Source organism: Leuresthes tenuis, unplaced genomic scaffold (genome assembly GCF_036924035.1).
Source record: "Leuresthes tenuis unplaced genomic scaffold, fLeuTen1.0.hap1 SCAF_10, whole genome shotgun sequence".
Taxonomy (NCBI): Eukaryota; Metazoa; Chordata; class Actinopteri; order Atheriniformes; family Atherinopsidae; genus Leuresthes; species Leuresthes tenuis.
In genome coordinates this window covers 23,423,754-23,448,496 of record NW_027325364.1, presented here as the reverse complement: position 1 = coordinate 23,448,496, position 24,743 = coordinate 23,423,754, and the positions used below count along the sequence as shown (strand labels likewise).

The following is a 24,743-nucleotide window of genomic DNA, read 5'->3' as shown; positions in this document are numbered from 1 at the left end:
ATTTTATGTGGCCTACCACTTCGTGGTTGATTTGCTGTTGTTTTCAATCGCTTCCACTTTGTTATAATACCACTGACAGTAGACTGTGGAATATTTCGTAGCAAAGAAATTTCACACCTCGACTTATTGCACATCGTATCATGGTGCCACGCTGGAATTCACGGAGCTCCTGAAAGCGACCCATTCTTTAGGGTTATTCTTTCACAGATGTTTGTAGAAGCACTATGCATAGGTACTTGAATTTACACACTTGCGGCCATGGAAGTGATTGGAGTGCGTGAATTTATTATTTGCATGAGCAGTGAATATTTTTGCCAATATAGCGTATTTTGAACTTCCTTTTGGGAAATTTAAGGGAAGGCACTGCTGGGATTTGAACCCAGGATCACCTGTTTACAAGACAGGCACTTTGACCAACTAAGCCACAGCACCTTTGAGCCCTCCCAAACCAGTTTTTGCTGCTGACTGTTTTTCTCTCACATGAGCAGGCGTTGCCTCATCAATGGCAGTCTGTAAGTTCTTCCAGCAATGGATTTGGCATCTCTCGCTAAGTTACTCTGCACCTGTGAGTGGTAAGTTATCAAAGAATGGAAACCTTTGAACTTTTCAATCTTTCACAAAGTGTCTGTTCAACAATGAACTTTTCTGTCCTTCGTGGTTGAACAGAAAACACTTTTATTCTGTCATTTTAACTCCATTTTTTCTCATTCTCATTAGCTTTCTTTTTATAAATACATTTTGAAGGACATGATTAACATGCAAAAGGTAAATGGCAGATGGTTTTCTAAACATTTTCATTTGTATATAGCATAACTTCAAATAAGCTAGATGGAAATAATGTAATGATAAAGATTCTTAAAACACCTGAAAACTAATTGATCATTTGATGTCAAATCTTTTCAGCATTTGCTGATTAACGACGGGGTCCATACATCAAAGCTGTATCTGTATTATTGCAGGCTTAACAGATACTGTATGTTTTGCAATACCTGAAATCCCGCACTTTTTATCTAATTTACTGAAAAGCCTGTTGACTTGCGTGACTGCATAATACTACACTAAAAAGGGGGGTGAACAGTTTTTATGTGTTGAAGGTTATGCTTTAAAACAAGACTCTTCAAATCTCTGTTTAATCTACCACATCAGAATTTTTCCAATGAAAGGTATCAACTTAAAGGAGGAATCAGCAGAGCTATTTTCATTCATTCTATATTTTATCTTTTACCATGATTTCCCTTTATCAATAATTAAATCTTTCTTTATTTCAACTAACTTAAAACAGAGTCAGTATTGTTACTTTTTTAAATGATTTTTTAAGATCAATTCATTTTAGTCATTCATACATTTATGAATATGTGTATATCAATCAGTTTACTCCAAAAAACTTCTGTATTTGAGTTGATAATAATGGAAAGATTACATTCATTTCCTCTCTGATAGAAACTATTTTATTGGTAAAAAAGCTCCTGAAATATCACTACTGAGAGTTAAAGGAGTACGTAGCTCAACAGAGCTCAGACTCTTCGTCAGTCTGGCTACAGTGCTGAAAAGAAACCTATGGTTATTCTTATTCTCTTCTATCAGCAGTTCTACTTTTTGAAAGGTTTTTTTTTTTTACTATATGTTATGAGACTATCTTTCCAGACTAATTGAGACTCTTCTAAATTAGAGGAACACCATTGTCTCTCCAGCTTTCTTGCAGTCTGCTTTAAAGCATGCAGCTGTGAATCAAAGCAAAGAGCCTCATCTCATTTAGCCCAACTCAGAACATTACAATATGAGTTACAATATGAATAAATCCACTCACCTCCTCAGATATTTACAACCACAAGGACAATTATAATAAACAAATGACTTTATTAAAACTTTTTCAACAAATAAAATTTCTTTCTAAACAATCTTGTGATTGTTGAAGGAACTCCAGGCTGATGCAGGACTCCTCAGAAATCGCAGCAGACACCACAAAGACTCATGCCGCAGCAGTTACAGCAAAATTTGCATTTAGCACCAGCGAGGCGCTTCTGTCTGATTCCATACGGCATCTGTGTAGGACAAGAAGAAGGTTTTCATCACAGTTTGATCAGTCGCCCTCCTTCTCCTCTTTATCAAACAACAGAGCACCAGGACCCTTCAGGGTGACCACCCATTCATTCACATTATAGACGATACAGAGTGTTTCAATTCATTCATTGGCTTAACTAAACATACCTTCCAAAATTCCACTGGCATTTCTTGATTTTCAGCAACTGGACTGTGCTCAGCCATCTCCTCCACCCTATCATGCACCTGTTAAAGATTGTGTCAGATTGAGGAATAAAGTCTTGACATGCTGAAAACATTTTCATTGCTCTGAAAGGGTTTAAATCCAGCTCTTACTTCAGAGCTCGGTGCAGCAGAGCTCTCCTGAACACAGATAAATGTGAGCACGACGGCCACTGCAACTGCAACGCTGAATGTCTTCATCTTAAGAGGGTTTAAGATCCTGAAATAACCAGATTTCTTCTGATCTTGATGACTTTTGGGAGCTCCTTGGAGTGATCCTGTCTGATAGTAGAATGTGTGAAATGTGCTGGTATTTATACTAACTTGGACAGCTGTTGCCTCATCACTGTCAGCAAATACCGAATTCACTGGGAAAATCTCTCTGTGTAATGCTGGAAGTTTGAGTGGGATATTTCAAAAGAATGGAAAATTCAGAGTTCTTGGAAGTTTGTTTTTTCATCTCAATGCCAGTCAAATCATTTTTGTATAAAATATTTTTGTGAGGTGATGAAGGTCTGATAATGCTGCATGGAGCTTTTACTGACTTTACATTTGTATTGTTTATGTAGGAATATCAAACACTCATCAAGAAAATCATCGTCAATATTCTAAGATTGTTAACCTCAGTTTGTTCACCCGACTCCACAACAGGGTTCAAGCTCCTCATACTGATGAACTAAAAAAATATGAGGGTGTTCAGCAGCATTTTTTTCTGGGAAGTTGGCAATAGATCCTTTAAACTGTGTGAGTTGGTATGGGGGGTCTTTGAGGACCGGGTTTGCTCTCCAGAAATGCTTTTACATCTGGTATCTGTGGAGGTTGGAAGCCAAGTGACCATCTCAGACTCCTTGTGGAGTTCTTTCAATCTATGGGGAGGTTCCCAGTGGGAAATCATAAAGAATTTATCAGGCACTGCTGGGATTTGAACCCAGGATCTCCTGTTTACTAGACAGGCACTTTGACCAACTAAGCCACAGCGCCTCTGAAGCCTTTCTAACCAGTTTTTTGCTGTTGACTGTTGTTCTCTCACGTGAGCAGGTGTTGCCTCATCAATGGCAGACTGCATGTTCTTCCAGCAATGGATTTGGCATCTCTCATTAAGTGACACTGCAAATGTGAGTTATCAAAGAATGGAAACTTTTGAACTTTTGAATCTTTCACAAAGTGTATGTTCAATAATGAACTTTTCTGTCCTTTGTGGTTGAACAGAAAACCCTGGAACGAAGGGGCCAATCCCAGCTCCTGAAAAACAACCCCACACCATAATCCCCCTCCACCAAACTTTACACTTGGCACATGCAGTCAGGCAAGTACTGTTCCTCTGGCAACCACCAAACCCAGAATCTTCCATCAGATTGCCAGAAGAAGAAGCGTGATTTGTCACTCCAGAAAACACGTCTCCATTGCTGTAGAGTCCAGTGGCGGCGTGCATTGCGCTGCTGCATCTGACGCTTTGCATTGCACTTGGTGATGTATGGCTCGGATGCAGCTGCTCGGCCATGGAAACCCATTCCATAAAGCTCTCTACGTATTGTTCTTGAGCTAATTTGAAGGCCACGGGAAGTTTGGCGGTCTGTAGCGATTGATTCCGCGGAAAGTTGGAAACCTCTGTGCACCATGCACCTCAGCATCCACTGAACCCTCTCTGTTATTTTATGTGGCCTACCACTTCGTGGTTGATTTGCTGTTGTTTTCAATCGCTTCCACTTTGTTATAATACCACTGACAGTAGACTGTGGAATATTTCGTAGCAAAGAAATTTCACACCTCGACTTATTGCACATCGTATCATGGTGCCACGCTGGAATTCACGGAGCTCCTGAAAGCGACCCATTCTTTAGGGTTATTCTTTCACAGATGTTTGTAGAAGCACTATGCATAGGTACTTGAATTTACACACTTGCGGCCATGGAAGTGATTGGAGTGCGTGAATTTATTATTTGCATGAGCAGTGAATATTTTTGCCAATATAGCGTATTTTGAACTTCCTTTTGGGAAATTTAAGGGAAGGCACTGCTGGGATTTGAACCCAGGATCACCTGTTTACAAGACAGGCACTTTGACCAACTAAGCCACAGCACCTTTGAGCCCTCCCAAACCAGTTTTTGCTGCTGACTGTTTTTCTCTCACATGAGCAGGCGTTGCCTCATCAATGGCAGTCTGTAAGTTCTTCCAGCAATGGATTTGGCATCTCTCGCTAAGTTACTCTGCACCTGTGAGTGGTAAGTTATCAAAGAATGGAAACCTTTGAACTTTTCAATCTTTCACAAAGTGTCTGTTCAACAATGAACTTTTCTGTCCTTCGTGGTTGAACAGAAAACACTTTTATTCTGTCATTTTAACTCCATTTTTTCTCATTCTCATTAGCTTTCTTTTTATAAATACATTTTGAAGGACATGATTAACATGCAAAAGGTAAATGGCAGATGGTTTTCTAAACATTTTCATTTGTATATAGCATAACTTCAAATAAGCTAGATGGAAATAATGTAATGATAAAGATTCTTAAAACACCTGAAAACTAATTGATCATTTGATGTCAAATCTTTTCAGCATTTGCTGATTAACGACGGGGTCCATACATCAAAGCTGTATCTGTATTATTGCAGGCTTAACAGATACTGTATGTTTTGCAATACCTGAAATCCCGCACTTTTTATCTAATTTACTGAAAAGCCTGTTGACTTGCGTGACTGCATAATACTACACTAAAAAGGGGGGTGAACAGTTTTTATGTGTTGAAGGTTATGCTTTAAAACAAGACTCTTCAAATCTCTGTTTAATCTACCACATCAGAATTTTTCCAATGAAAGGTATCAACTTAAAGGAGGAATCAGCAGAGCTATTTTCATTCATTCTATATTTTATCTTTTACCATGATTTCCCTTTATCAATAATTAAATCTTTCTTTATTTCAACTAACTTAAAACAGAGTCAGTATTGTTACTTTTTTAAATGATTTTTTAAGATCAATTCATTTTAGTCATTCATACATTTATGAATATGTGTATATCAATCAGTTTACTCCAAAAAACTTCTGTATTTGAGTTGATAATAATGGAAAGATTACATTCATTTCCTCTCTGATAGAAACTATTTTATTGGTAAAAAAGCTCCTGAAATATCACTACTGAGAGTTAAAGGAGTACGTAGCTCAACAGAGCTCAGACTCTTCGTCAGTCTGGCTACAGTGCTGAAAAGAAACCTATGGTTATTCTTATTCTCTTCTATCAGCAGTTCTACTTTTTGAAAGGTTTTTTTTTTTTACTATATGTTATGAGACTATCTTTCCAGACTAATTGAGACTCTTCTAAATTAGAGGAACACCATTGTCTCTCCAGCTTTCTTGCAGTCTGCTTTAAAGCATGCAGCTGTGAATCAAAGCAAAGAGCCTCATCTCATTTAGCCCAACTCAGAACATTACAATATGAGTTACAATATGAATAAATCCACTCACCTCCTCAGATATTTACAACCACAAGGACAATTATAATAAACAAATGACTTTATTAAAACTTTTTCAACAAATAAAATTTCTTTCTAAACAATCTTGTGATTGTTGAAGGAACTCCAGGCTGATGCAGGACTCCTCAGAAATCGCAGCAGACACCACAAAGACTCATGCCGCAGCAGTTACAGCAAAATTTGCATTTAGCACCAGCGAGGCGCTTCTGTCTGATTCCATACGGCATCTGTGTAGGACAAGAAGAAGGTTTTCATCACAGTTTGATCAGTCGCCCTCCTTCTCCTCTTTATCAAACAACAGAGCACCAGGACCCTTCAGGGTGACCACCCATTCATTCACATTATAGACGATACAGAGTGTTTCAATTCATTCATTGGCTTAACTAAACATACCTTCCAAAATTCCACTGGCATTTCTTGATTTTCAGCAACTGGACTGTGCTCAGCCATCTCCTCCACCCTATCATGCACCTGTTAAAGATTGTGTCAGATTGAGGAATAAAGTCTTGACATGCTGAAAACATTTTCATTGCTCTGAAAGGGTTTAAATCCAGCTCTTACTTCAGAGCTCGGTGCAGCAGAGCTCTCCTGAACACAGATAAATGTGAGCACGACGGCCACTGCAACTGCAACGCTGAATGTCTTCATCTTAAGAGGGTTTAAGATCCTGAAATAACCAGATTTCTTCTGATCTTGATGACTTTTGGGAGCTCCTTGGAGTGATCCTGTCTGATAGTAGAATGTGTGAAATGTGCTGGTATTTATACTAACTTGGACAGCTGTTGCCTCATCACTGTCAGCAAATACCGAATTCACTGGGAAAATCTCTCTGTGTAATGCTGGAAGTTTGAGTGGGATATTTCAAAAGAATGGAAAATTCAGAGTTCTTGGAAGTTTGTTTTTTCATCTCAATGCCAGTCAAATAATTTTTGTATAAAATATTTTTGTGAGGTGATGAAGGTCTGATAATGCTGCATGGAGCTTTTACTGACTTTACATTTGTATTGTTTATGTAGGAATATCAAACACTCATCAAGAAAATCATCGTCAATATTCTAAGATTGTTAACCTCAGTTTGTTCACCCGACTCCACAACAGGGTTCAAGCTCCTCATACTGATGAACTAAAAAAATATGAGGGTGTTCAGCAGCATTTTTTTCTGGGAAGTTGGCAATAGATCCTTTAAACTGTGTGAGTTGGTATGGGGGGTCTTTGAGGACCGGGTTTGCTCTCCAGAAATGCTTTTACATCTGGTATCTGTGGAGGTTGGAAGCCAAGTGACCATCTCAGACTCCTTGTGGAGTTCTTTCAATCTATGGGGAGGTTCCCAGTGGGAAATCATAAAGAATTTATCAGGCACTGCTGGGATTTGAACCCAGGATCTCCTGTTTACTAGACAGGCACTTTGACCAACTAAGCCACAGCGCCTCTGAAGCCTTTCTAACCAGTTTTTTGCTGTTGACTGTTGTTCTCTCACGTGAGCAGGCGTTGCCTCATCAATGGCAGACTGCATGTTCTTCCAGCAATGGATTTGGCATCTCTCATTAAGTGACACTGCAAATGTGAGTTATCAAAGAATGGAAACTTTTGAACTTTTGAATCTTTCACAAAGTGTATGTTCAATAATGAACTTTTCTGTCCTTTGTGGTTGAACAGAAAACCCTGGAACGAAGGGGCCAATCCCAGCTCCTGAAAAACAACCCCACACCATAATCCCCCTCCACCAAACTTTACACTTGGCACATGCAGTCAGGCAAGTACTGTTCCTCTGGCAACCACCAAACCCAGAATCTTCCATCAGATTGCCAGAAGAAGAAGCGTGATTTGTCACTCCAGAAAACACGTCTCCATTGCTGTAGAGTCCAGTGGCGGCGTGCATTGCGCTGCTGCATCTGACGCTTTGCATTGCACTTGGTGATGTATGGCTCGGATGCAGCTGCTCGGCCATGGAAACCCATTCCATAAAGCTCTCTACGTATTGTTCTTGAGCTAATTTGAAGGCCACGGGAAGTTTGGCGGTCTGTAGCGATTGATTCTGCGGAATGTTGGAAACCTCTGTGCACCATGCACCTCAGCATCCACTGAACCCTCTCTGTTATTTTATGTGGCCTACCACTTCGTGGTTGATTTGCTGTTGTTTTCAATCGCTTCCACTTTGTTATAATACCACTGACAGTAGACTGTGGAATATTTCGTAGCAAAGAAATTTCACACCTCGACTTATTGCACATCGTATCATGGTGCCACGCTGGAATTCACGGAGCTCCTGAAAGCGACCCATTCTTTAGGGTTATTCTTTCACAGATGTTTGTAGAAGCACTATGCATAGGTACTTGAATTTACACACTTGCGGCCATGGAAGTGATTGGAGTGCGTGAATTTATTATTTGCATGAGCAGTGAATATTTTTGCCAATATAGCGTATTTTGAACTTCCTTTTGGGAAATTTAAGGGAAGGCACTGCTGGGATTTGAACCCAGGATCACCTGTTTACAAGACAGGCACTTTGACCAACTAAGCCACAGCACCTTTGAGCCCTCCCAAACCAGTTTTTGCTGCTGACTGTTTTTCTCTCACATGAGCAGGCGTTGCCTCATCAATGGCAGTCTGTAAGTTCTTCCAGCAATGGATTTGGCATCTCTCGCTAAGTTACTCTGCACCTGTGAGTGGTAAGTTATCAAAGAATGGAAACCTTTGAACTTTTCAATCTTTCACAAAGTGTCTGTTCAACAATGAACTTTTCTGTCCTTCGTGGTTGAACAGAAAACACTTTTATTCTGTCATTTTAACTCCATTTTTTCTCATTCTCATTAGCTTTCTTTTTATAAATACATTTTGAAGGACATGATTAACATGCAAAAGGTAAATGGCAGATGGTTTTCTAAACATTTTCATTTGTATATAGCATAACTTCAAATAAGCTAGATGGAAATAATGTAATGATAAAGATTCTTAAAACACCTGAAAACTAATTGATCATTTGATGTCAAATCTTTTCAGCATTTGCTGATTAACGACGGGGTCCATACATCAAAGCTGTATCTGTATTATTGCAGGCTTAACAGATACTGTATGTTTTGCAATACCTGAAATCCCGCACTTTTTATCTAATTTACTGAAAAGCCTGTTGACTTGCGTGACTGCATAATACTACACTAAAAAGGGGGGTGAACAGTTTTTATGTGTTGAAGGTTATGCTTTAAAACAAGACTCTTCAAATCTCTGTTTAATCTACCACATCAGAATTTTTCCAATGAAAGGTATCAACTTAAAGGAGGAATCAGCAGAGCTATTTTCATTCATTCTATATTTTATCTTTTACCATGATTTCCCTTTATCAATAATTAAATCTTTCTTTATTTCAACTAACTTAAAACAGAGTCAGTATTGTTACTTTTTTAAATGATTTTTTAAGATCAATTCATTTTAGTCATTCATACATTTATGAATATGTGTATATCAATCAGTTTACTCCAAAAAACTTCTGTATTTGAGTTGATAATAATGGAAAGATTACATTCATTTCCTCTCTGATAGAAACTATTTTATTGGTAAAAAAGCTCCTGAAATATCACTACTGAGAGTTAAAGGAGTACGTAGCTCAACAGAGCTCAGACTCTTCGTCAGTCTGGCTACAGTGCTGAAAAGAAACCTATGGTTATTCTTATTCTCTTCTATCAGCAGTTCTACTTTTTGAAAGGTTTTTTTTTTTTACTATATGTTATGAGACTATCTTTCCAGACTAATTGAGACTCTTCTAAATTAGAGGAACACCATTGTCTCTCCAGCTTTCTTGCAGTCTGCTTTAAAGCATGCAGCTGTGAATCAAAGCAAAGAGCCTCATCTCATTTAGCCCAACTCAGAACATTACAATATGAGTTACAATATGAATAAATCCACTCACCTCCTCAGATATTTACAACCACAAGGACAATTATAATAAACAAATGACTTTATTAAAACTTTTTCAACAAATAAAATTTCTTTCTAAACAATCTTGTGATTGTTGAAGGAACTCCAGGCTGATGCAGGACTCCTCAGAAATCGCAGCAGACACCACAAAGACTCATGCCGCAGCAGTTACAGCAAAATTTGCATTTAGCACCAGCGAGGCGCTTCTGTCTGATTCCATACGGCATCTGTGTAGGACAAGAAGAAGGTTTTCATCACAGTTTGATCAGTCGCCCTCCTTCTCCTCTTTATCAAACAACAGAGCACCAGGACCCTTCAGGGTGACCACCCATTCATTCACATTATAGACGATACAGAGTGTTTCAATTCATTCATTGGCTTAACTAAACATACCTTCCAAAATTCCACTGGCATTTCTTGATTTTCAGCAACTGGACTGTGCTCAGCCATCTCCTCCACCCTATCATGCACCTGTTAAAGATTGTGTCAGATTGAGGAATAAAGTCTTGACATGCTGAAAACATTTTCATTGCTCTGAAAGGGTTTAAATCCAGCTCTTACTTCAGAGCTCGGTGCAGCAGAGCTCTCCTGAACACAGATAAATGTGAGCACGACGGCCACTGCAACTGCAACGCTGAATGTCTTCATCTTAAGAGGGTTTAAGATCCTGAAATAACCAGATTTCTTCTGATCTTGATGACTTTTGGGAGCTCCTTGGAGTGATCCTGTCTGATAGTAGAATGTGTGAAATGTGCTGGTATTTATACTAACTTGGACAGCTGTTGCCTCATCACTGTCAGCAAATACCGAATTCACTGGGAAAATCTCTCTGTGTAATGCTGGAAGTTTGAGTGGGATATTTCAAAAGAATGGAAAATTCAGAGTTCTTGGAAGTTTGTTTTTTCATCTCAATGCCAGTCAAATCATTTTTGTATAAAATATTTTTGTGAGGTGATGAAGGTCTGATAATGCTGCATGGAGCTTTTACTGACTTTACATTTGTATTGTTTATGTAGGAATATCAAACACTCATCAAGAAAATCATCGTCAATATTCTAAGATTGTTAACCTCAGTTTGTTCACCCGACTCCACAACAGGGTTCAAGCTCCTCATACTGATGAACTAAAAAAATATGAGGGTGTTCAGCAGCATTTTTTTCTGGGAAGTTGGCAATAGATCCTTTAAACTGTGTGAGTTGGTATGGGGGGTCTTTGAGGACCGGGTTTGCTCTCCAGAAATGCTTTTACATCTGGTATCTGTGGAGGTTGGAAGCCAAGTGACCATCTCAGACTCCTTGTGGAGTTCTTTCAATCTATGGGGAGGTTCCCAGTGGGAAATCATAAAGAATTTATCAGGCACTGCTGGGATTTGAACCCAGGATCTCCTGTTTACTAGACAGGCACTTTGACCAACTAAGCCACAGCGCCTCTGAAGCCTTTCTAACCAGTTTTTTGCTGTTGACTGTTGTTCTCTCACGTGAGCAGGTGTTGCCTCATCAATGGCAGACTGCATGTTCTTCCAGCAATGGATTTGGCATCTCTCATTAAGTGACACTGCAAATGTGAGTTATCAAAGAATGGAAACTTTTGAACTTTTGAATCTTTCACAAAGTGTATGTTCAATAATGAACTTTTCTGTCCTTTGTGGTTGAACAGAAAACCCTGGAACGAAGGGGCCAATCCCAGCTCCTGAAAAACAACCCCACACCATAATCCCCCTCCACCAAACTTTACACTTGGAGCAGTCAGGCAAGTACACTTTGAAATTTCAAAAGAATGGAGAATTCCTTGTTTGGTTTTGGATGTTTGGTTTTTCATCTCAATGCCAGTCAAGTCATTAACTTGTTCTTTCCTCCTTGTTTAGAAAAAAACATGGCGCAATGGCAGACCCTGTCAGCTGCTTCCAAATTATAGGAACACCATTGTCTCTCCAGCTTTCTTGTAACTCACCAGCACACATGCTCAGATCACCACAGATTCACACTCTCCAACTCTTATTTTCTCTCTGATGATATGAAATTTCTTCATTCCTATTTCTCCCTGGTCTTTTTAAAAAAAAAACTGAAAAAAAAACCTAACAGACTCATAATAATTATGGTTTGCCATGTATGTGTGCATTTATATTTGTTGAAAATACTGTTCTCCCACTCATGGTTCTCCCATGCACATGCATTCAGGAACAAGCCCGCAAGGGGGTGGTGAGGCTGCCCGCTGCGTAAAAAATGCTTGAATCCCAGATAAATCTAACTGGGATTTCAGTGTTGAGTTTCCTTTTAAAATTGGTTGATGCAGTGTAGACTTGTCAGAACTTTTTTTCACACTAAAAAAATTATTATGATAGAAGCAATGTAAGTTTTTATTCTTTTTGTAAACTCATATTTGATGGATGTGTTATTTTAAATGTTGTAAATATGGGACTAAGCCTGCTGTATGCTTTCAACAAGATGGCTCTTGAACATCATTGAGCTAGCAGATGATTAAATAAATGTGAAAAAGTGGTAATAATGTTGCAGTAACATTATTGTGGACACTCTAAGTGGAATATGACATCAGGAAATGTCATCAATTCATAAAAAGAAATACAGTTCCAAGTATTAGAGTGGATTTAAGTACATTCTCATTTCCTAATACTAGGAACGCTGTGAAATATGAAAAAAACCCAAAACAGAATGCAACGATTTGCTTATACAATGTTTTATTCACATTATTACATAGAAAATAAATCAGATAAAATATGACATTATATTATTTCATAAAAAAAATTGTAAGCCCGTCCTGAATTTGATGGCTGCAACAAATTGAAAAAAAGCTGGGACAGTGAACAAACAAACAAAAAGGATGGAAAGAAACTGTTACTAAAAAGAAGCAGCTGGAGGAGCATGTTGCAACAAATTAGGTAAAATGGCAACAGGTCAGTAACATGACGGGTATAAAATCTCAACCTTAGACAGGGCGAAATTGGGGATGTGCATCATTCTTACACATGTTTCAGGACTCTATATATGTCCTCAGTTTGTGAAATTAGTTTAGTTCATTTCATTGAGAATTTTACCAAAGCACTTTTACTTTTTCAGAATACGTGACAATGACTTAAATTCAGAACAAAAAGATGTTTACAGAGTCTTATTTTAGTGTTATATTTTTCAAGCTGTCTGCAGACACTTGAACTCTTTCGATCATATAATTACATCATCACCACATTCTGTAACATCCTTAAGGTTTCAAGGAAATGACAAAGCAAAAGAATATCAAGCTAAGCATAGCAGCATCTACTGCAGACACCATTACTGCAGCACTTGCCACAAAAGGCCCCACGCCTTTGTCTGCCTTTAAACAGCATCTGTGTGACAGAAAAGAGACATGAGAATAGTATTCCTCTCCTGCATTATCATATGTACATTTTTTTGCTACTGATATGTAGTTCATAAGGGCACTTTGTATGACAGAAAAATTGACTTCATGATTTATCTAACTTGATATACCTTTGGCATTTCTACAATCACCTCCTCATCTGCAGCAGCTTGAGCATCGACACTCATTGGCTCCTCCATCTCTTGCTCCTGTTAATGAGTTGGAAATGTTTACAGTTAGAACCGCATTTTAGTCATTGAAAAAGTATTCTTTGCTGCTAAAAGTTTTGGGACTATTTCTTACTTCAGTAACTGGTACAGCAGAGCTCTCCTGGGTACAGATAAATGCGAGCGTGATGGCCACTGCAACTGCAACGGTGAAAGTCTTCATCTTAGGTAAATTTGAGAAGCTGAAGTGTTTTAGTTGACCAGATTTCTCTTGATCCTAATGACTGTTGTTGTTTCCTTGGACTTCTCCTGGCTGATAGCTGAGTGTGGAAGCTGAACTGGTATTTAAACTCACTTGGGCAGCTGTTGCCTCATCCCTGTCAGCACGTACCTCCAGCAGCAAACTATGTCCCTATTTGATGCTGGGAATGTGTGTGGGGAAATTTCAAAAGAAAGGGAAATCCTGAGCTTTTGGATGTTTCTTCTGTTTAATCATTAACTTTAGCATTTATCTGAAAAAGGGAAAACCCATTGCAAAACAAACTTATTTTAAATTAAGGTTGGTAAAAGATTGGTAAGAAACTCAGTTTTTCAACTTAACCCAGCCAACACCTTTTACCTCCGAATACAGAGTTTGTCACCTGTTAAGTGTGATGCAACAGTCATTTAAGTGCTTGGTGTACTGCAGTGATGACTTTAAAGTCCTCGAGGTCACTGTTTTCTTGTCCATCAGCATGAAAAAAAGAAAAACAGAAACAATGATGTCTGGACATAAATTAACAGATTCCGTTTTCATGGTTTGCTGCGAGACTGGGTTTTTCATAGGCAAATTAAAGATAGCAGCTTGTTTTCAAAGGAAAATCAGGCTGACCACACTCAATCCCACTGTCTTTTGCAATAACTGAAATCCCCTACCTTGCTCTCTTTCCCAAAAAGCCTTTTTGACCTGTGTACTTGGATAATGTGACAACCAAACTGTCAATAAACAATCTAGTATGTATTCATATATGAGGAAATTTGGGATATTTTTCAATAAAGGGGAATTCTTAACTCACCTGTGAACCTCTATTTCATTGTTTTACCTGACACAGATATTTATCATTTAATCTTTTTCATCATCTTTTCAAATTAATTCAATCTTATAGTTTCTTCCTCGTGTGTAGAAGTTATTGTTATAGCTGTTGTTAGTTATCATATTCAAAGATTAACACATAAATTGTATGAATACCAGGTGAAATTAAGTTAGGTCGACAGGAGAAACAAACACTTTTAGTACTGATGAGATTTATTGTCACACACTGTTCAGGTATTTAAAAACCCTTTAAAATACACAGTTCCATCCATTCATACATTTCTAGCAACATCCTCAAAACATTAGATGTGTCATGAATAGAATTCAAAGAAGTACGCTCTTTTAATGACAAGAAAAAAGGCTCTTGAAGGCAATGTTCCATCAGTAGTGAACCACCTGTGAACCTCTATGTCTGTAACGGGTGGTGTATGGACCCAATTGCAGTACAAAGGAGTCAGAAGACAGTGGTAAAAAGGCTTTACTGAAACTCTGGCAGACAGACAAACGGTTTAGAAACCGGCAAACAGGAATCAGGAGAGGAGAGGCAAAGTTCTTGGTCAGGGACAGAAGGCTGGGTCGAATTACCAGGAGGCAGATGAAGCAGGGAATCAGGGACAGGCGAGGTCGGTACCGGTAAAGCTGGCAGGAGAACGCTGAGAAGACTTGCATGGCAAAGAACAATCTGGCAAAGGATAGAGTGTGGAGCTGGTGACTATATGCTGGGCTGATTGCATGTGATGAGAGGCAGCTGTGTGCACAGGTGAGTGGAGTTAACTGATGAGGTGTGTGACTGACAGGCTGAGTGGGGCAGAAGCAGGATCAATGGAAAATTACTGATGGTTGGATGACTAAACTGTGACAATTTCATTGTTTTACCTGACACAGATATTTATCATTTAATCTTTTTCATCATCTTTTCTAATTAATTCAATCTTATAGTTTCTTCCTCGTGTGTAGAAGTTATTGTTATAGCTGTTGTTAGTCATCATATTCAAAGATTAACACATAAATTGTATGAATACCAGGTGAAATTAAGTTAGGTCGACAGGAGAAACAAAATATCCACACACTTTTAGTACTGATGAGATTTATTGTTCACACACTGTTCAGGTATTTAAAAACCCTTTAAAATACACAGTTCCATCCATTCATACATTTCTAGCAACATCCTCAAAACATTAGATGTGTCATGAATAGAATTCAAAGAAGTATGCTTTTTAATAACAAGAAAAAAGACTCTTGAAGGCAATGTTCCATCAGCAGTAGGCCTCAGAAAGTGCAGTGAATTCTACATTTAAATCCATCGCATGTTTGGTAACAGGAAGGTATACAATGAATTTCACGTTTCTGTCTACTGTTAATCATCATCTGTGTGAAAGATGACACATAAAACACTCATTTCACATCTCTTTACGTACACACAGGAAGATTTTTAAAAAAATATTTACAGAAGTTATTTATTCATTAGTCTTTACATACTGTAACTTAAACAAGTCTACAGATGGATCTTCAACTGCAGCAGATTGAATGTCTGCACTCACCGGCTCCTCTCCTTCTCTAACCTTTAAATCAATTCGTCATGTTTACAATAGGAATCGTATTTTACTATTTTAGAAATTCTTTTAGCTGTTAAAAGTTTAATCAAGCTCTTACTGCACAGCTCCCCTGAATACAGATAAACGTGAGCACGATGGTAGTAGTAGTAGTAGTAGTAGTAGTAGTAGTAGTAGTAGTAGTAGTAGTAGTAGTAGTAGTAGTAGTAGTAGTAGTAGTAGTAGTAGTAGCTCTTTATTTGTCCCAGTATGGGCAATTGTTGTGCAGTAGTAGTACACCTCTCACATACACACTCACACTACAAACATAAAACACATGAAAACACATGTAAAAATCAATATGTGCAGTACAAAGGTTACCTAAAAATTTGTGTGCATACAACATATGACTATCTGCGTTTCCCAGTCGAGTTTAACAGCTGAACAGCAAAGGTTATGAATGAGTGCTTGTATCTCTTGGTCCGTACTGATGAATATTTAAAATGCGAACCAGTAGACAAAAACTGAAATTCACAATGAAGAGGATGGGTGTAATTATCCAAAATAGATTCAGTCTTCCTGATAACCTGCTCTTTGTACAGTACAGTCATATTTTTCTGTTGAACCCCAGTTATGTAACTATATACTTTGATGATTTTGGATATGGCATTTTTGTTTTTTACATTGAGTAAGGCATACCAGCAGATGGCAGAGAAGGTAAGTATGGATTCTATAAAAGATCTATAAAACATGGTCATCAGAGTCTTGTCAGCATGGAACCCAGAAAGCTTCCTGAGACAGTATAGGCGCTGCTACCCTTTCTTGCACAGCATGTCCGTGTTACTGTTAAAAGTCAAATTGTCATCAATAATAGAACCCAGATATTTATACTGATGAACAATTTCAATGTCTTGCCCATTTATGATGATTGTAGTAAGGTTGCAGGCCTTGTGCCTAAAATCAATACACAAGTCCTTTGTTTTTGTCACATTTAGTTCCAGCATAGCTTCCTGGCACCAGTTTACAAAATAGTCCATGATGTGGCCATGTGCTGTTGCATTGTCCTTTAGCAGGCTCAAAATGACTGTGTCATCTGCAAACTTAACAATGTGGCGACTGTCAGTTGCAGAACAACAGTTGTCAGTGTAGAGGATGTAAAGAAGAGGAGATAAAACGCAACCCTGAGAAGAGCCTGTAGATGTAAAAGACAGTCCAGAATGATGGTCATTTACTCTCACTTGCTGAGAACGGTTGGTGTGGAAATAAAGAATCCAGCCGGAGATGCAGGAGTCCAGCTGGAAGCGATGTAGGAGCTTCTGTACCAGTAGATGGGGCTGGATGGTATTGAAAGCTGATGAGAAGTCCACAAACATTATCTTAACATGTGTTTTGGAGCCCTCAAGGTGTTTGAGAATCAGGTACAGCAGGGTTATGGTTGCATTCTGGAATGCAGGATGGCAACTGCAGCACAGAATGCCTTCGTCTTATGAGAAGTTGAGATGTGAGGTTTTTCATCTGGATGAACATGATGACTGATAACAGCAACTGTGAATTCTGTCTGATGCCTGAATGTAGAAAATATCCATCCATCCATCCATCATCTGCCGCTTATCCGGGGGTCGGGTCGCGGGGGCAGCAGCTTGAGCAGAGAAACCCAGACGTCTCTGTCCCCGGCCACTTCCTCCAGCTCTTCCGGGGGGACCCCGAGGCGTTCCCAGGCCAGCCGAGAGACATAGTCTCTCCAGCGTGTCCTGGGTCTTCCCCGGGGTCTCCTCCCAGTGGGACGTGCCCGGAACACCTCCCCGGGGAGGCGCCCAGGGGGCATCCTAACCAGATGCCCAAGCCACCTCATCTGACTCCTCTCAATGCGGAGGAGCAGCGGTTCTACTCCGAGCCCCTCCCGGATGACTGAGCTTCTCACCCTATCTCTAAGGGAGAGCCCAGACACCCTGCGGAGGAAACCCATTTCGGCCGCTTGTATTCGCGATCTTGTTCTTTCGGTCACTACCCACAACTCGTGACCATAGGTGAGGATGGGAACGTAGATTGACCAGTAAGTAGAGAGCTTCGCCTTCTGGCTCAGCTCCCTCTTCACAACGACGGGTCGGTGCAGAGCCCGCAACACTGCAGACGCCGCACCGATCCGCCCGTCAATCTCCCGCTCCATTCGTCCCTCACTCGTGAACAAGACCCCGAGATACTTGAACTCCTCCACTTGGGGAAGGATCTCATTCCCGACCCGGAGAGCGCATTCCACCCTTTTCCGGCTGAGAACCATAGTCTCGGATTTGGAGGTGCTGATTCTCATCCCAGCCGCTTCACACTCGGCTGCGAATCGCTCCAGTGAGAGCTGAAGGTCACGGCCTGACGACGCTAACAGAACCACATCATCTGCAAAAAGCAGAGACCCGATTCTGAGGTCGCCAAATCGGACACCCTCAACGCCCTGGCTGCGCCTAGAAATTCTGTCCATAAAAGTTAGGAACAGAATCGGTGACAAAGGGCAGCCCTGACGGAGTCCAACTCTCACCGGAAACGTATCCGACTTACTGCCGGCAATGCGGACCAAACTCTGGCACCGGTCATACAGAGACCGAACGGACCCTATCAAGGGGTCCGGCACTCCATATTCCCGGAGCACCCCCCACAGGACTCCACGAGGGACACGGTCGAACGCTTTCTCCAAGTCCACAAAACACATGTAGACTGGTTGGGCGAACTCCCATGCACCCTCCAGGATCCTGCCGAGGGTATAGAGCTGGTCCACTGTTCCACGGCCAGGACGAAAGCCACACTGCATCTCCTGAATCCGAGGCTCGATTATCCGACGGATCCTCCTCTCCAATACCCCCGAATAGACCTTACCAGGGAGGCTGAGGAGTGTGATACCCCTATAGTTGGAACACACCCTCCGGTCCCCCTTTTTAAAGAGGGGGACCACCACCCCAATCTGCCAGTCCAGAGGCACTGTCCCCGATGTCCACGCGATGCTGCAGAGGCGTGTCAGCCAAGACAGCCCTACAACATCCAGAGCCTTGAGAAACTCAGGACGGACCTCATCCACCCCCGGGGCCTTGCCACCGAGGAGCTTTTTGACCACCTCGGCAACCTCAGCCCCAGAAATGGGAGGCCCCGTCTCCGAGCTCTCCGACTCTGCCTCTTCCGAGCACGTGTTGGTAGGATTGAGGAGTTCCTCGAAGTACTCCCCCCACCGACTCACAACATCCCTAGTTGAGGTCAGCAAAGCCCCGTCCCCACTGTAAACAGTGTTGACTGTGAGCCGCTTCCCCCCCCTGAGACGCCGGATGGTGGACCAGAATCTCTTCGAGGCCGTCCGGAAATCGTTCTCCATGGTCTCACCGAACTCCTCCCAGGCCCGAGTTTTTGCCTCAGCAACCGCCGAAGCCGCAGCCCGTCTGGCCTGTCGGTACCTATCAGCTGCTTCCAGGGTCCCACTGGCCAAAAAGGCCCGATAGGACTCCTTCTTCAGCTTGACGGCTTCCCTCACCACTGGTGTCCACCAGCAGGTTCGAGGGTATACCAAATATGTTGGTATTTATACTCACTGGGGCAACTGTTGCTTCACCTACAGTATGTACCTGCAGTGGCGACTGGTCATTAGGGGAAAATTAATGTTTAAACTTCTATTTGAACATTGAGTTCAATGGGCTGCCAGACATGACTTCTGTATTTTAGTCATTAAATCATTAGTATTTTAAGTGTTATTATAACAAAAAACTGACTCAATAAGTAAATGGAGATCAATACTGACTCTGCCAACGTTAATTCTGCTATGCTATGCGATGGCAAAGACTAAGACTGGGGTATGTAGTAGACGTTTGAAGTAGAGAGTGAATCTCAGGAAATGGATATGTGATCACTTTATATCACTCTCTGTTGCTGAAAAAAAACTGGGGTTATTCTTATTCTCTTCTATCATTGATTAATAATAAACAGTTCTAGTTTTACAAAAGATTTTTTTTATTTATGTTATGAGATCTTTCCAGACTAATTGAGACTCTTCTAAATTAGAGGAACACCATTGTCTCTCCAGCTTTCTTGCAGTCTGCTTTAAAGCATGCAGCTGTGAATCAAAGCAAAGAGCCTCATCTCATTCAGCCCAACTCAGAACACGAGTTACAATATGAATAAATCCACTCACATCCTCAGATATTTACAACCACAAGGACAATTATAATAAACAAATGACTTTATTAAAACTTTTTCAACAAATAAAATTTCTTTCTAAACAATCTTGTGATTGTTGAAGGAACTCCAGGCTGATGCAGGACTCCTCAGAAATCGCAGCATACACCACAAAGACTCATGCCGCAGCAGTTACAGCAAAATTTGCATTTAGCACCAGCGAGGCGCTTCTGTCTGATTCCATACGGCATCTGTGTGGGAAAAGAAGAAGGTTTTCATCACAGTTTGATCAGTCGCCCTCCTTCTCCTCTTTATCAAACAACAGAGCACCAGGACCCTTCAGGGTTACCACCCATTCATTCACATTATAGACGATACAGAGTGTTTCAATTCATTCATTGGCTTAACTAAACATACCTTCCAAAATTCCACTGGCATTTCTTGATTTTCAGCAACTGGACTGTGCTCAGCCATCTCCTCCACCCTATCATGCACCTGTTAAAGGTTGTGTCAGATTGAGGAATAAATAAAGTCCTGACATGCTGAAAACATTTTCATTGCTCTGAAAGGGTTTAAATCCAGCTCTTACTTCAGAGCTCGGTGCAGCAGAGCTCTCCTGAATACAGATAAATGTGAGCACGACGGCCACTGCAACTGCAACGCTGAATGTCTTCATCTTAAGAGGGTTTAAGATCCTGAAATAACCAGATTTCTTCTGATCTTGATGACTTTTGGGAGCTCCTTGGAGTGATCCTGTCTGATAGTAGAATGTGTGAAATGTGCTGGTATTTATACTAACTTGGACAGCTGTTGCCTCATCACTGTCAGCAAATACTGAATTCACTGGGAAAATCTCTCTGTGTAATGCTGGAAGTTTGAGTGGGATATTTCAAAAGAATGGAAAATTCAGAGTTCTTGGATGTTTGTTTTTTCATCTCAATGCCAGTCAAATAATTTTTGTATAAAATATTTTTGTGAGGTGATGAATGTCTGATAATGCTGCATGGAGCTTTTACTGACAAAAATATGAGGGTGTTCAGCAGTATTTTTTTCTGGGAAGTTGGCAATAGATCCTTTAAACTGTGTGAGTTGGGATGGGGGGGTCTTTGAAGATTGGGCTTGCTCCCCAAAAATGCTTTCACATCTGGTATCTGGGGAGGTTGGAAGCCAAGTGACCACCTCAGACTCCTTGTGGAGATCTTTGAATCTATGGGGAGTTTCCGACTGGGAAGTCATAAAGGAATTATCAGGTGCTGCTGGGATTTGAACCCAGGATCTCCTGTTTACTAGACAGGCACTTTGACCAACTAAGCCACAGCACCTTTGAACCCTCCCAAACCAGTTTGTGCTGTTGACTGTTGTTCTCTCACGTGAGCAGGTGTTGCCTCATCATTGAAACAGAAAACCCTGGCACGAAGGGGCCAATCCCAGCTCCTGAAAAACAACCCCACACCATAATCCCCCTCCACCAAACTTTACACTTGGCACAATGCAGTCAGGCCAGTACTGTTCTTCTGGCAACCACCAAACCCAGAATCTTACATGAGATTGCCAGAAGAAGAAGCGTGATTTGTAACTCCAGAAAACATGTCTCCATTGCTGTAGAGTCCTGTGGCGGCGTGCATTGTGCTGCTGCATCTGACGCTTTGCATTGCACTTGGTGATGTATGGCTCGGCTGCAGCTGCTCCGCAAAGGAAACCCATTCCATCAAGCTCTTTATGTATTGTTCTTGAGCTAATTTGAAGGCCATGTGAAGTTTGGTGGTCTGTCGTGATTGATTCTGCAGAAAGTTTGCAACCTCTGTGCACCATGCACCTCCACTGAACCCTCTCTGTCATTTTACGTGGCCTACCACTTCGTGGTTAAGTTGCTGTTGTTACCAATCGCTTCCACTTTGTTATAATACCACTGACAGTAGACTGTGGAATATTTCGTAGCGAAGAAATTTCACAACTCGACTTGTTGCACATCCTAAGATGGTATCAACATATTGTAATGTTCTGAGTTGGGCTAAATGAGATGAGGCTCTTTGCTTTAATTCACAGCTGCATGCTTTAAAGCAGACTGCAAGAAAGCTGGAGAGATAATGGTGTTCCTCTAATTTAGAAGAGTCTCAATTAGTCTGGAGAGATAGTCTCATAACATATATATAAAAAAAAAACCTTTGTGAAACTAGAACTGCTGATAGAAGAGAATAAGAATAACCACAGGTTTCTTTTCAGCACTGTAGCCAGACTGACGAAGAGTCTGAGCTGTGTTGAGCCACGTACTCCTTTAACTCTCAGGAGTGATTATTTCAGGAGCTTCTTTACCAGTAAAATTGTTTCTATCAGATAGAAAATTAATGGAACAGAATTTATTCGAATAAACTGATTGATATACACATATTCATACATGTATGAATGACTAAAAATAAATCTTAAAAAATCATTAAAAAATGTAACAATACTGACTCTGTTTTAAGTTGGTTTAAAGAAAAAAAAGATTTAGTTATTGATGAAGGGAAATCATGGTAAAAAATAACAAAATATAGAATGAATCAAAGTAGCTCTGCTGATTCCTCCGTGAGATATATACCTTTCATTGGGAAACTTCTGACATGGTAGATTAAACAGAGATTTGAAGAGTCCTGTTTTAAAGTATAATCTTCATCACATATAGACTATTCATCCTTCTTTTTATTGACAGTATGGTTGTAGTATTATGCAGTCACACAGGTCAACAGGCTTTTCAGTAAATGAGATAATGAAGTCTGGGATTTCAGGTGTTGGAAAACAAACAGTATTTGTTCAGACTGCAATAAAACAGATACAGCTTTAAGATTAAGATCAGATTTATTGTCATACATATACAAAATATGTCCTCCTCTTTTAACCCATCCAAGCTGGCACCTGTTGGACACACACATGCACATGGTCACACACTAATAGAGACAGATGCCATACACTGGAGTGGTGGGCAGCCATTCACAGCACCTGGGGAACATGGGGGTACAATGCCTTCCTCAAGGGTTCCTTGGCAATGGCAAGGAGGTGGACTGACATTCCTTCAGCTGTCAGTTTCACCAATCTTTTGAGTGGCGAGAGTGGGAATTAAACTTTCCAGTTATTGGACGACCCACTCTAACCACTGAGCCAGTATGGACTATTATCAATCAGCAAATTCTGAAATGATTTGACATCAAATGATCGCTTAGTCTTCAGGTGTTTTAAAAAACTTTATCATTATGTTCTTTACTCCGAGTTTATTTGAAGTTATGTTATATACAAATGAAAACCATCTACCATTTATCTTTTGTATGTTATCATGTGAGAAATGAGAATGAGAAAAAATGACAAAATAAAAGTGTTTTCTGTTCAACCAGGAAGGACAGAAAAGTTCATTATGGAACAGGCACTTTGTGAAAGAGTCAAAAGTTCAAAGTCTTCCATTCTTTTATAACTCCCGACTCACATTTGCAGTGTCTCTTCGTGAGAGATGCCAAATCCATTGCGGGAAGAACATGCAATCTGCCAATGATGAAGCAACGCCTACTCATGTGAGAGAGCAACCGTCAGCAACAAAAACATGTTAAGAAGGGCTTAAAGGTGTTGTAGCTTAGTTGGTTGAAGTTCCTGTCTTGTAAACAGAAGGTCCTGAGTTCAAATCCAAGCAGTGCTTCAGAGCTTTTTTTTCCTTATATTCACAGAAGGAACCTCCCGAAGGATCAGTCTGGTTATTTCAGGATCTTAAACCCTCCTAAGATGAAGATATTCAGCGTTGCAGTTGCAATGGCCGTCGTGCTCACATTTATCTGTATTCAGGAGAGCTCTGCTGCTCCGAGCTCTGAAGTAAGAGCTGGATGTAAACCCTTTCAGAGCTTCAGAGCAATGAAAATGTTTTCAGCATGTCAAGACTTTATTCCTCAATCTGACACAATCTTTAACAGGTGCATGATAGGGTGGAGGAGATGGCTGTGCACAGTCCAGTTGCTGAAAAGCAAGAAATGCCAGTGGAATTTTTGAAGGTATGTTTGAAACACTCTGTATCGTCTATAATGTGAATGAATGGGTGGTCACCCTGAAGGGTCCTGGTGCTCTGTTGTTTGATAAAGAGGAGAAGGAGAGTGACAGATCATACTGTGATGAAAACCTTCTTCTTGTCCCACACAGATGCCGTATGGAATCGGACAGAAGCGCCTCGCTGGTGCTAAATGCAAATTTTGCTGTAACTGCTGCCGCTTGAGTGGTTGTGGTTTCTGCTGTCAGTTCTGAGGAGTCCTGCATCAGCCTGGAGTTCCTTCAACAATCACAAGATTGTTTAGAAATAAATTATATTTGTTGAAAAAGTTTTAATAAAGTCATTTGTTTATTATAATTGTCCTTGTGGTTGTAAATATCTGAGGATGTGAGTGAATTTATTCGTATTGTAACTCATGTTCTGAGTGGGGCTGAATTAGATGATGCTTTAATTCACAGCTGCATGCTTGAAAGCAGACTGCAAGAAAGCTGGAGAGACAATGGTGTTCCTCTAATTCAGAAGAGTCTCAATTAGTCTGGAGAGATAGTCTCATAACATATATATATATAAAAAAACCTTTGTAAAACTAGAACTGCTTATTATTCATCATTGATAGAAGAGAATAAGAATAACCACAGGTTTCTTTTCAGCACTGTAGCCAGACTGACAAAGGGTCCGAGCTCTGTTGAGCCACATATTTCTTTAGCTGCTTCTTTACCAATAAAATTGTTTCTATCAGATAGAAAATTAATGGAATCTTTCCATTATTATAAACTCAAATACATAATTTTTTCGAGTAAACTGATTGATATACACATATTCATATATGTATGACT

At 40.3% G+C, this 24,743-nt stretch overlaps 5 protein-coding genes and 7 non-coding genes across 12 annotated transcripts; 1 reads left to right on the top strand and 11 right to left on the bottom strand.

Moving 5' to 3' along the window:
* Positions 1–358: 358 nt before the first annotated feature.
* On the bottom strand, positions 359–432 carry trnat-ugu (transfer RNA threonine (anticodon UGU)). Its single transcript has one exon. It is a non-coding gene; the product is annotated as a tRNA-Thr (tRNA).
* Positions 433–1,837: 1,405 nt separating this feature from the next.
* On the bottom strand, positions 1,838–2,567 carry LOC140315748 (hepcidin-like). Its single transcript, XM_072393334.1, has 3 exons — positions 2,377–2,567; positions 2,209–2,286; positions 1,838–2,042 (listed from the first exon to the last, which is right to left on the bottom strand). The coding sequence occupies exons 1-3, from the start codon at positions 2,461–2,463 to the stop codon at positions 1,941–1,943; spliced, it is 267 nt and encodes an 88-aa protein (XP_072249435.1). The 5' UTR covers positions 2,464–2,567; the 3' UTR covers positions 1,838–1,940.
* Positions 2,568–3,169: 602 nt separating this feature from the next.
* Positions 3,170–3,243, bottom strand: trnat-agu (transfer RNA threonine (anticodon AGU)). Its single transcript has one exon. It is a non-coding gene; the product is annotated as a tRNA-Thr (tRNA).
* A 1,027-nt stretch (positions 3,244–4,270) lies between these two features.
* On the bottom strand, positions 4,271–4,344 carry trnat-ugu (transfer RNA threonine (anticodon UGU)). Its single transcript has one exon. It is a non-coding gene; the product is annotated as a tRNA-Thr (tRNA).
* A 1,405-nt stretch (positions 4,345–5,749) lies between these two features.
* LOC140315747 (hepcidin-like) lies at positions 5,750–6,479 on the bottom strand. The gene is made up of 3 exons (XM_072393333.1): positions 6,289–6,479; positions 6,121–6,198; positions 5,750–5,954 (listed from the first exon to the last, which is right to left on the bottom strand). The coding sequence occupies exons 1-3, from the start codon at positions 6,373–6,375 to the stop codon at positions 5,853–5,855; spliced, it is 267 nt and encodes an 88-aa protein (XP_072249434.1). The 5' UTR covers positions 6,376–6,479; the 3' UTR covers positions 5,750–5,852.
* A 602-nt stretch (positions 6,480–7,081) lies between these two features.
* trnat-agu (transfer RNA threonine (anticodon AGU)) lies at positions 7,082–7,155 on the bottom strand. Its single transcript has one exon. It is a non-coding gene; the product is annotated as a tRNA-Thr (tRNA).
* A 1,027-nt stretch (positions 7,156–8,182) lies between these two features.
* trnat-ugu (transfer RNA threonine (anticodon UGU)) lies at positions 8,183–8,256 on the bottom strand. Its single transcript has one exon. It is a non-coding gene; the product is annotated as a tRNA-Thr (tRNA).
* A 1,405-nt stretch (positions 8,257–9,661) lies between these two features.
* Positions 9,662–13,474, bottom strand: LOC140316983 (uncharacterized). The gene is made up of 6 exons (XM_072395064.1): positions 13,294–13,474; positions 13,122–13,199; positions 12,894–12,979; positions 10,201–10,432; positions 10,033–10,110; positions 9,662–9,866 (listed from the first exon to the last, which is right to left on the bottom strand). Exons 1-6 carry the CDS (start codon positions 13,378–13,380, stop codon positions 9,765–9,767), a joined length of 663 nt encoding a protein of 220 aa, XP_072251165.1. The 5' UTR covers positions 13,381–13,474; the 3' UTR covers positions 9,662–9,764.
* Positions 10,994–11,067, bottom strand: trnat-agu (transfer RNA threonine (anticodon AGU)). The gene has a single exon. It is a non-coding gene; the product is annotated as a tRNA-Thr (tRNA).
* A 6,479-nt stretch (positions 13,475–19,953) lies between the features above and the next one.
* Positions 19,954–20,683, bottom strand: LOC140316804 (hepcidin-like). The gene is made up of 3 exons (XM_072394782.1): positions 20,497–20,683; positions 20,325–20,402; positions 19,954–20,158 (listed from the first exon to the last, which is right to left on the bottom strand). The coding sequence occupies exons 1-3, from the start codon at positions 20,581–20,583 to the stop codon at positions 20,057–20,059; spliced, it is 267 nt and encodes an 88-aa protein (XP_072250883.1). The 5' UTR covers positions 20,584–20,683; the 3' UTR covers positions 19,954–20,056.
* Positions 20,684–21,155: 472 nt separating this feature from the next.
* trnat-agu (transfer RNA threonine (anticodon AGU)) lies at positions 21,156–21,229 on the bottom strand. The gene has a single exon. It is a non-coding gene; the product is annotated as a tRNA-Thr (tRNA).
* A 2,395-nt stretch (positions 21,230–23,624) lies between these two features.
* Positions 23,625–24,205, top strand: LOC140315746 (hepcidin-like). The gene is made up of 3 exons (XM_072393332.1): positions 23,625–23,738; positions 23,837–23,914; positions 24,060–24,205. The coding sequence occupies exons 1-3, from the start codon at positions 23,652–23,654 to the stop codon at positions 24,159–24,161; spliced, it is 267 nt and encodes an 88-aa protein (XP_072249433.1). The 5' UTR covers positions 23,625–23,651; the 3' UTR covers positions 24,162–24,205.
* Positions 24,206–24,743: the final 538 nt, after the last annotated feature.

Bases quoted from the DNA above. Each gene is read 5' to 3' on its own strand.
- LOC140315747 (XM_072393333.1), bottom strand. From the start codon at position 6,375: ATGAAGACATTCAGCGTTGCAGTTGCAGTGGCCGTCGTGCTCACATTT. The intron at 6,199-6,288 runs GTAAGAGCTGGA...AATCTTTAACAG, and splicing joins CTGCTGCACCGAGCTCTGAA to GTGCATGATAGGGTGGAGGA. The intron at 5,955-6,120 runs GTATGTTTAGTT...TGTCCTACACAG, and splicing joins TGCCAGTGGAATTTTGGAAG to ATGCCGTATGGAATCAGACA.
- LOC140316804 (XM_072394782.1), bottom strand. From the start codon at position 20,583: ATGAAGACATTCAGCGTTGCAGTTGCAGTGGCCGTCGTGCTCACATTT. The intron at 20,403-20,496 runs GTAAGAGCTGGA...AACCTTTAACAG, and splicing joins CTGCTGCACCGAGCTCTGAA to GTGCATGATAGGGTGGAGGA. The intron at 20,159-20,324 runs GTATGTTTAGTT...TTTCCCACACAG, and splicing joins TGCCAGTGGAATTTTGGAAG to ATGCCGTATGGAATCAGACA.
- LOC140315748 (XM_072393334.1), bottom strand. From the start codon at position 2,463: ATGAAGACATTCAGCGTTGCAGTTGCAGTGGCCGTCGTGCTCACATTT. The intron at 2,287-2,376 runs GTAAGAGCTGGA...AATCTTTAACAG, and splicing joins CTGCTGCACCGAGCTCTGAA to GTGCATGATAGGGTGGAGGA. The intron at 2,043-2,208 runs GTATGTTTAGTT...TGTCCTACACAG, and splicing joins TGCCAGTGGAATTTTGGAAG to ATGCCGTATGGAATCAGACA.
- LOC140316983 (XM_072395064.1), bottom strand. From the start codon at position 13,380: ATGAAGACTTTCACCGTTGCAGTTGCAGTGGCCATCACGCTCGCATTT. The intron at 10,433-12,893 runs GCTTGATATTCT...ATTTGCTGACAG, and splicing joins AGTAGATGCTGCTATGCTTA to TGATGAGGCAACAGCTGTCC. The intron at 9,867-10,032 runs GTATGTTTAGTT...TGTCCTACACAG, and splicing joins TGCCAGTGGAATTTTGGAAG to ATGCCGTATGGAATCAGACA.
- LOC140315746 (XM_072393332.1), top strand. From the start codon at position 23,652: ATGAAGATATTCAGCGTTGCAGTTGCAATGGCCGTCGTGCTCACATTT. The intron at 23,739-23,836 runs GTAAGAGCTGGA...AATCTTTAACAG, and splicing joins CTGCTGCTCCGAGCTCTGAA to GTGCATGATAGGGTGGAGGA. The intron at 23,915-24,059 runs GTATGTTTGAAA...TGTCCCACACAG, and splicing joins TGCCAGTGGAATTTTTGAAG to ATGCCGTATGGAATCGGACA.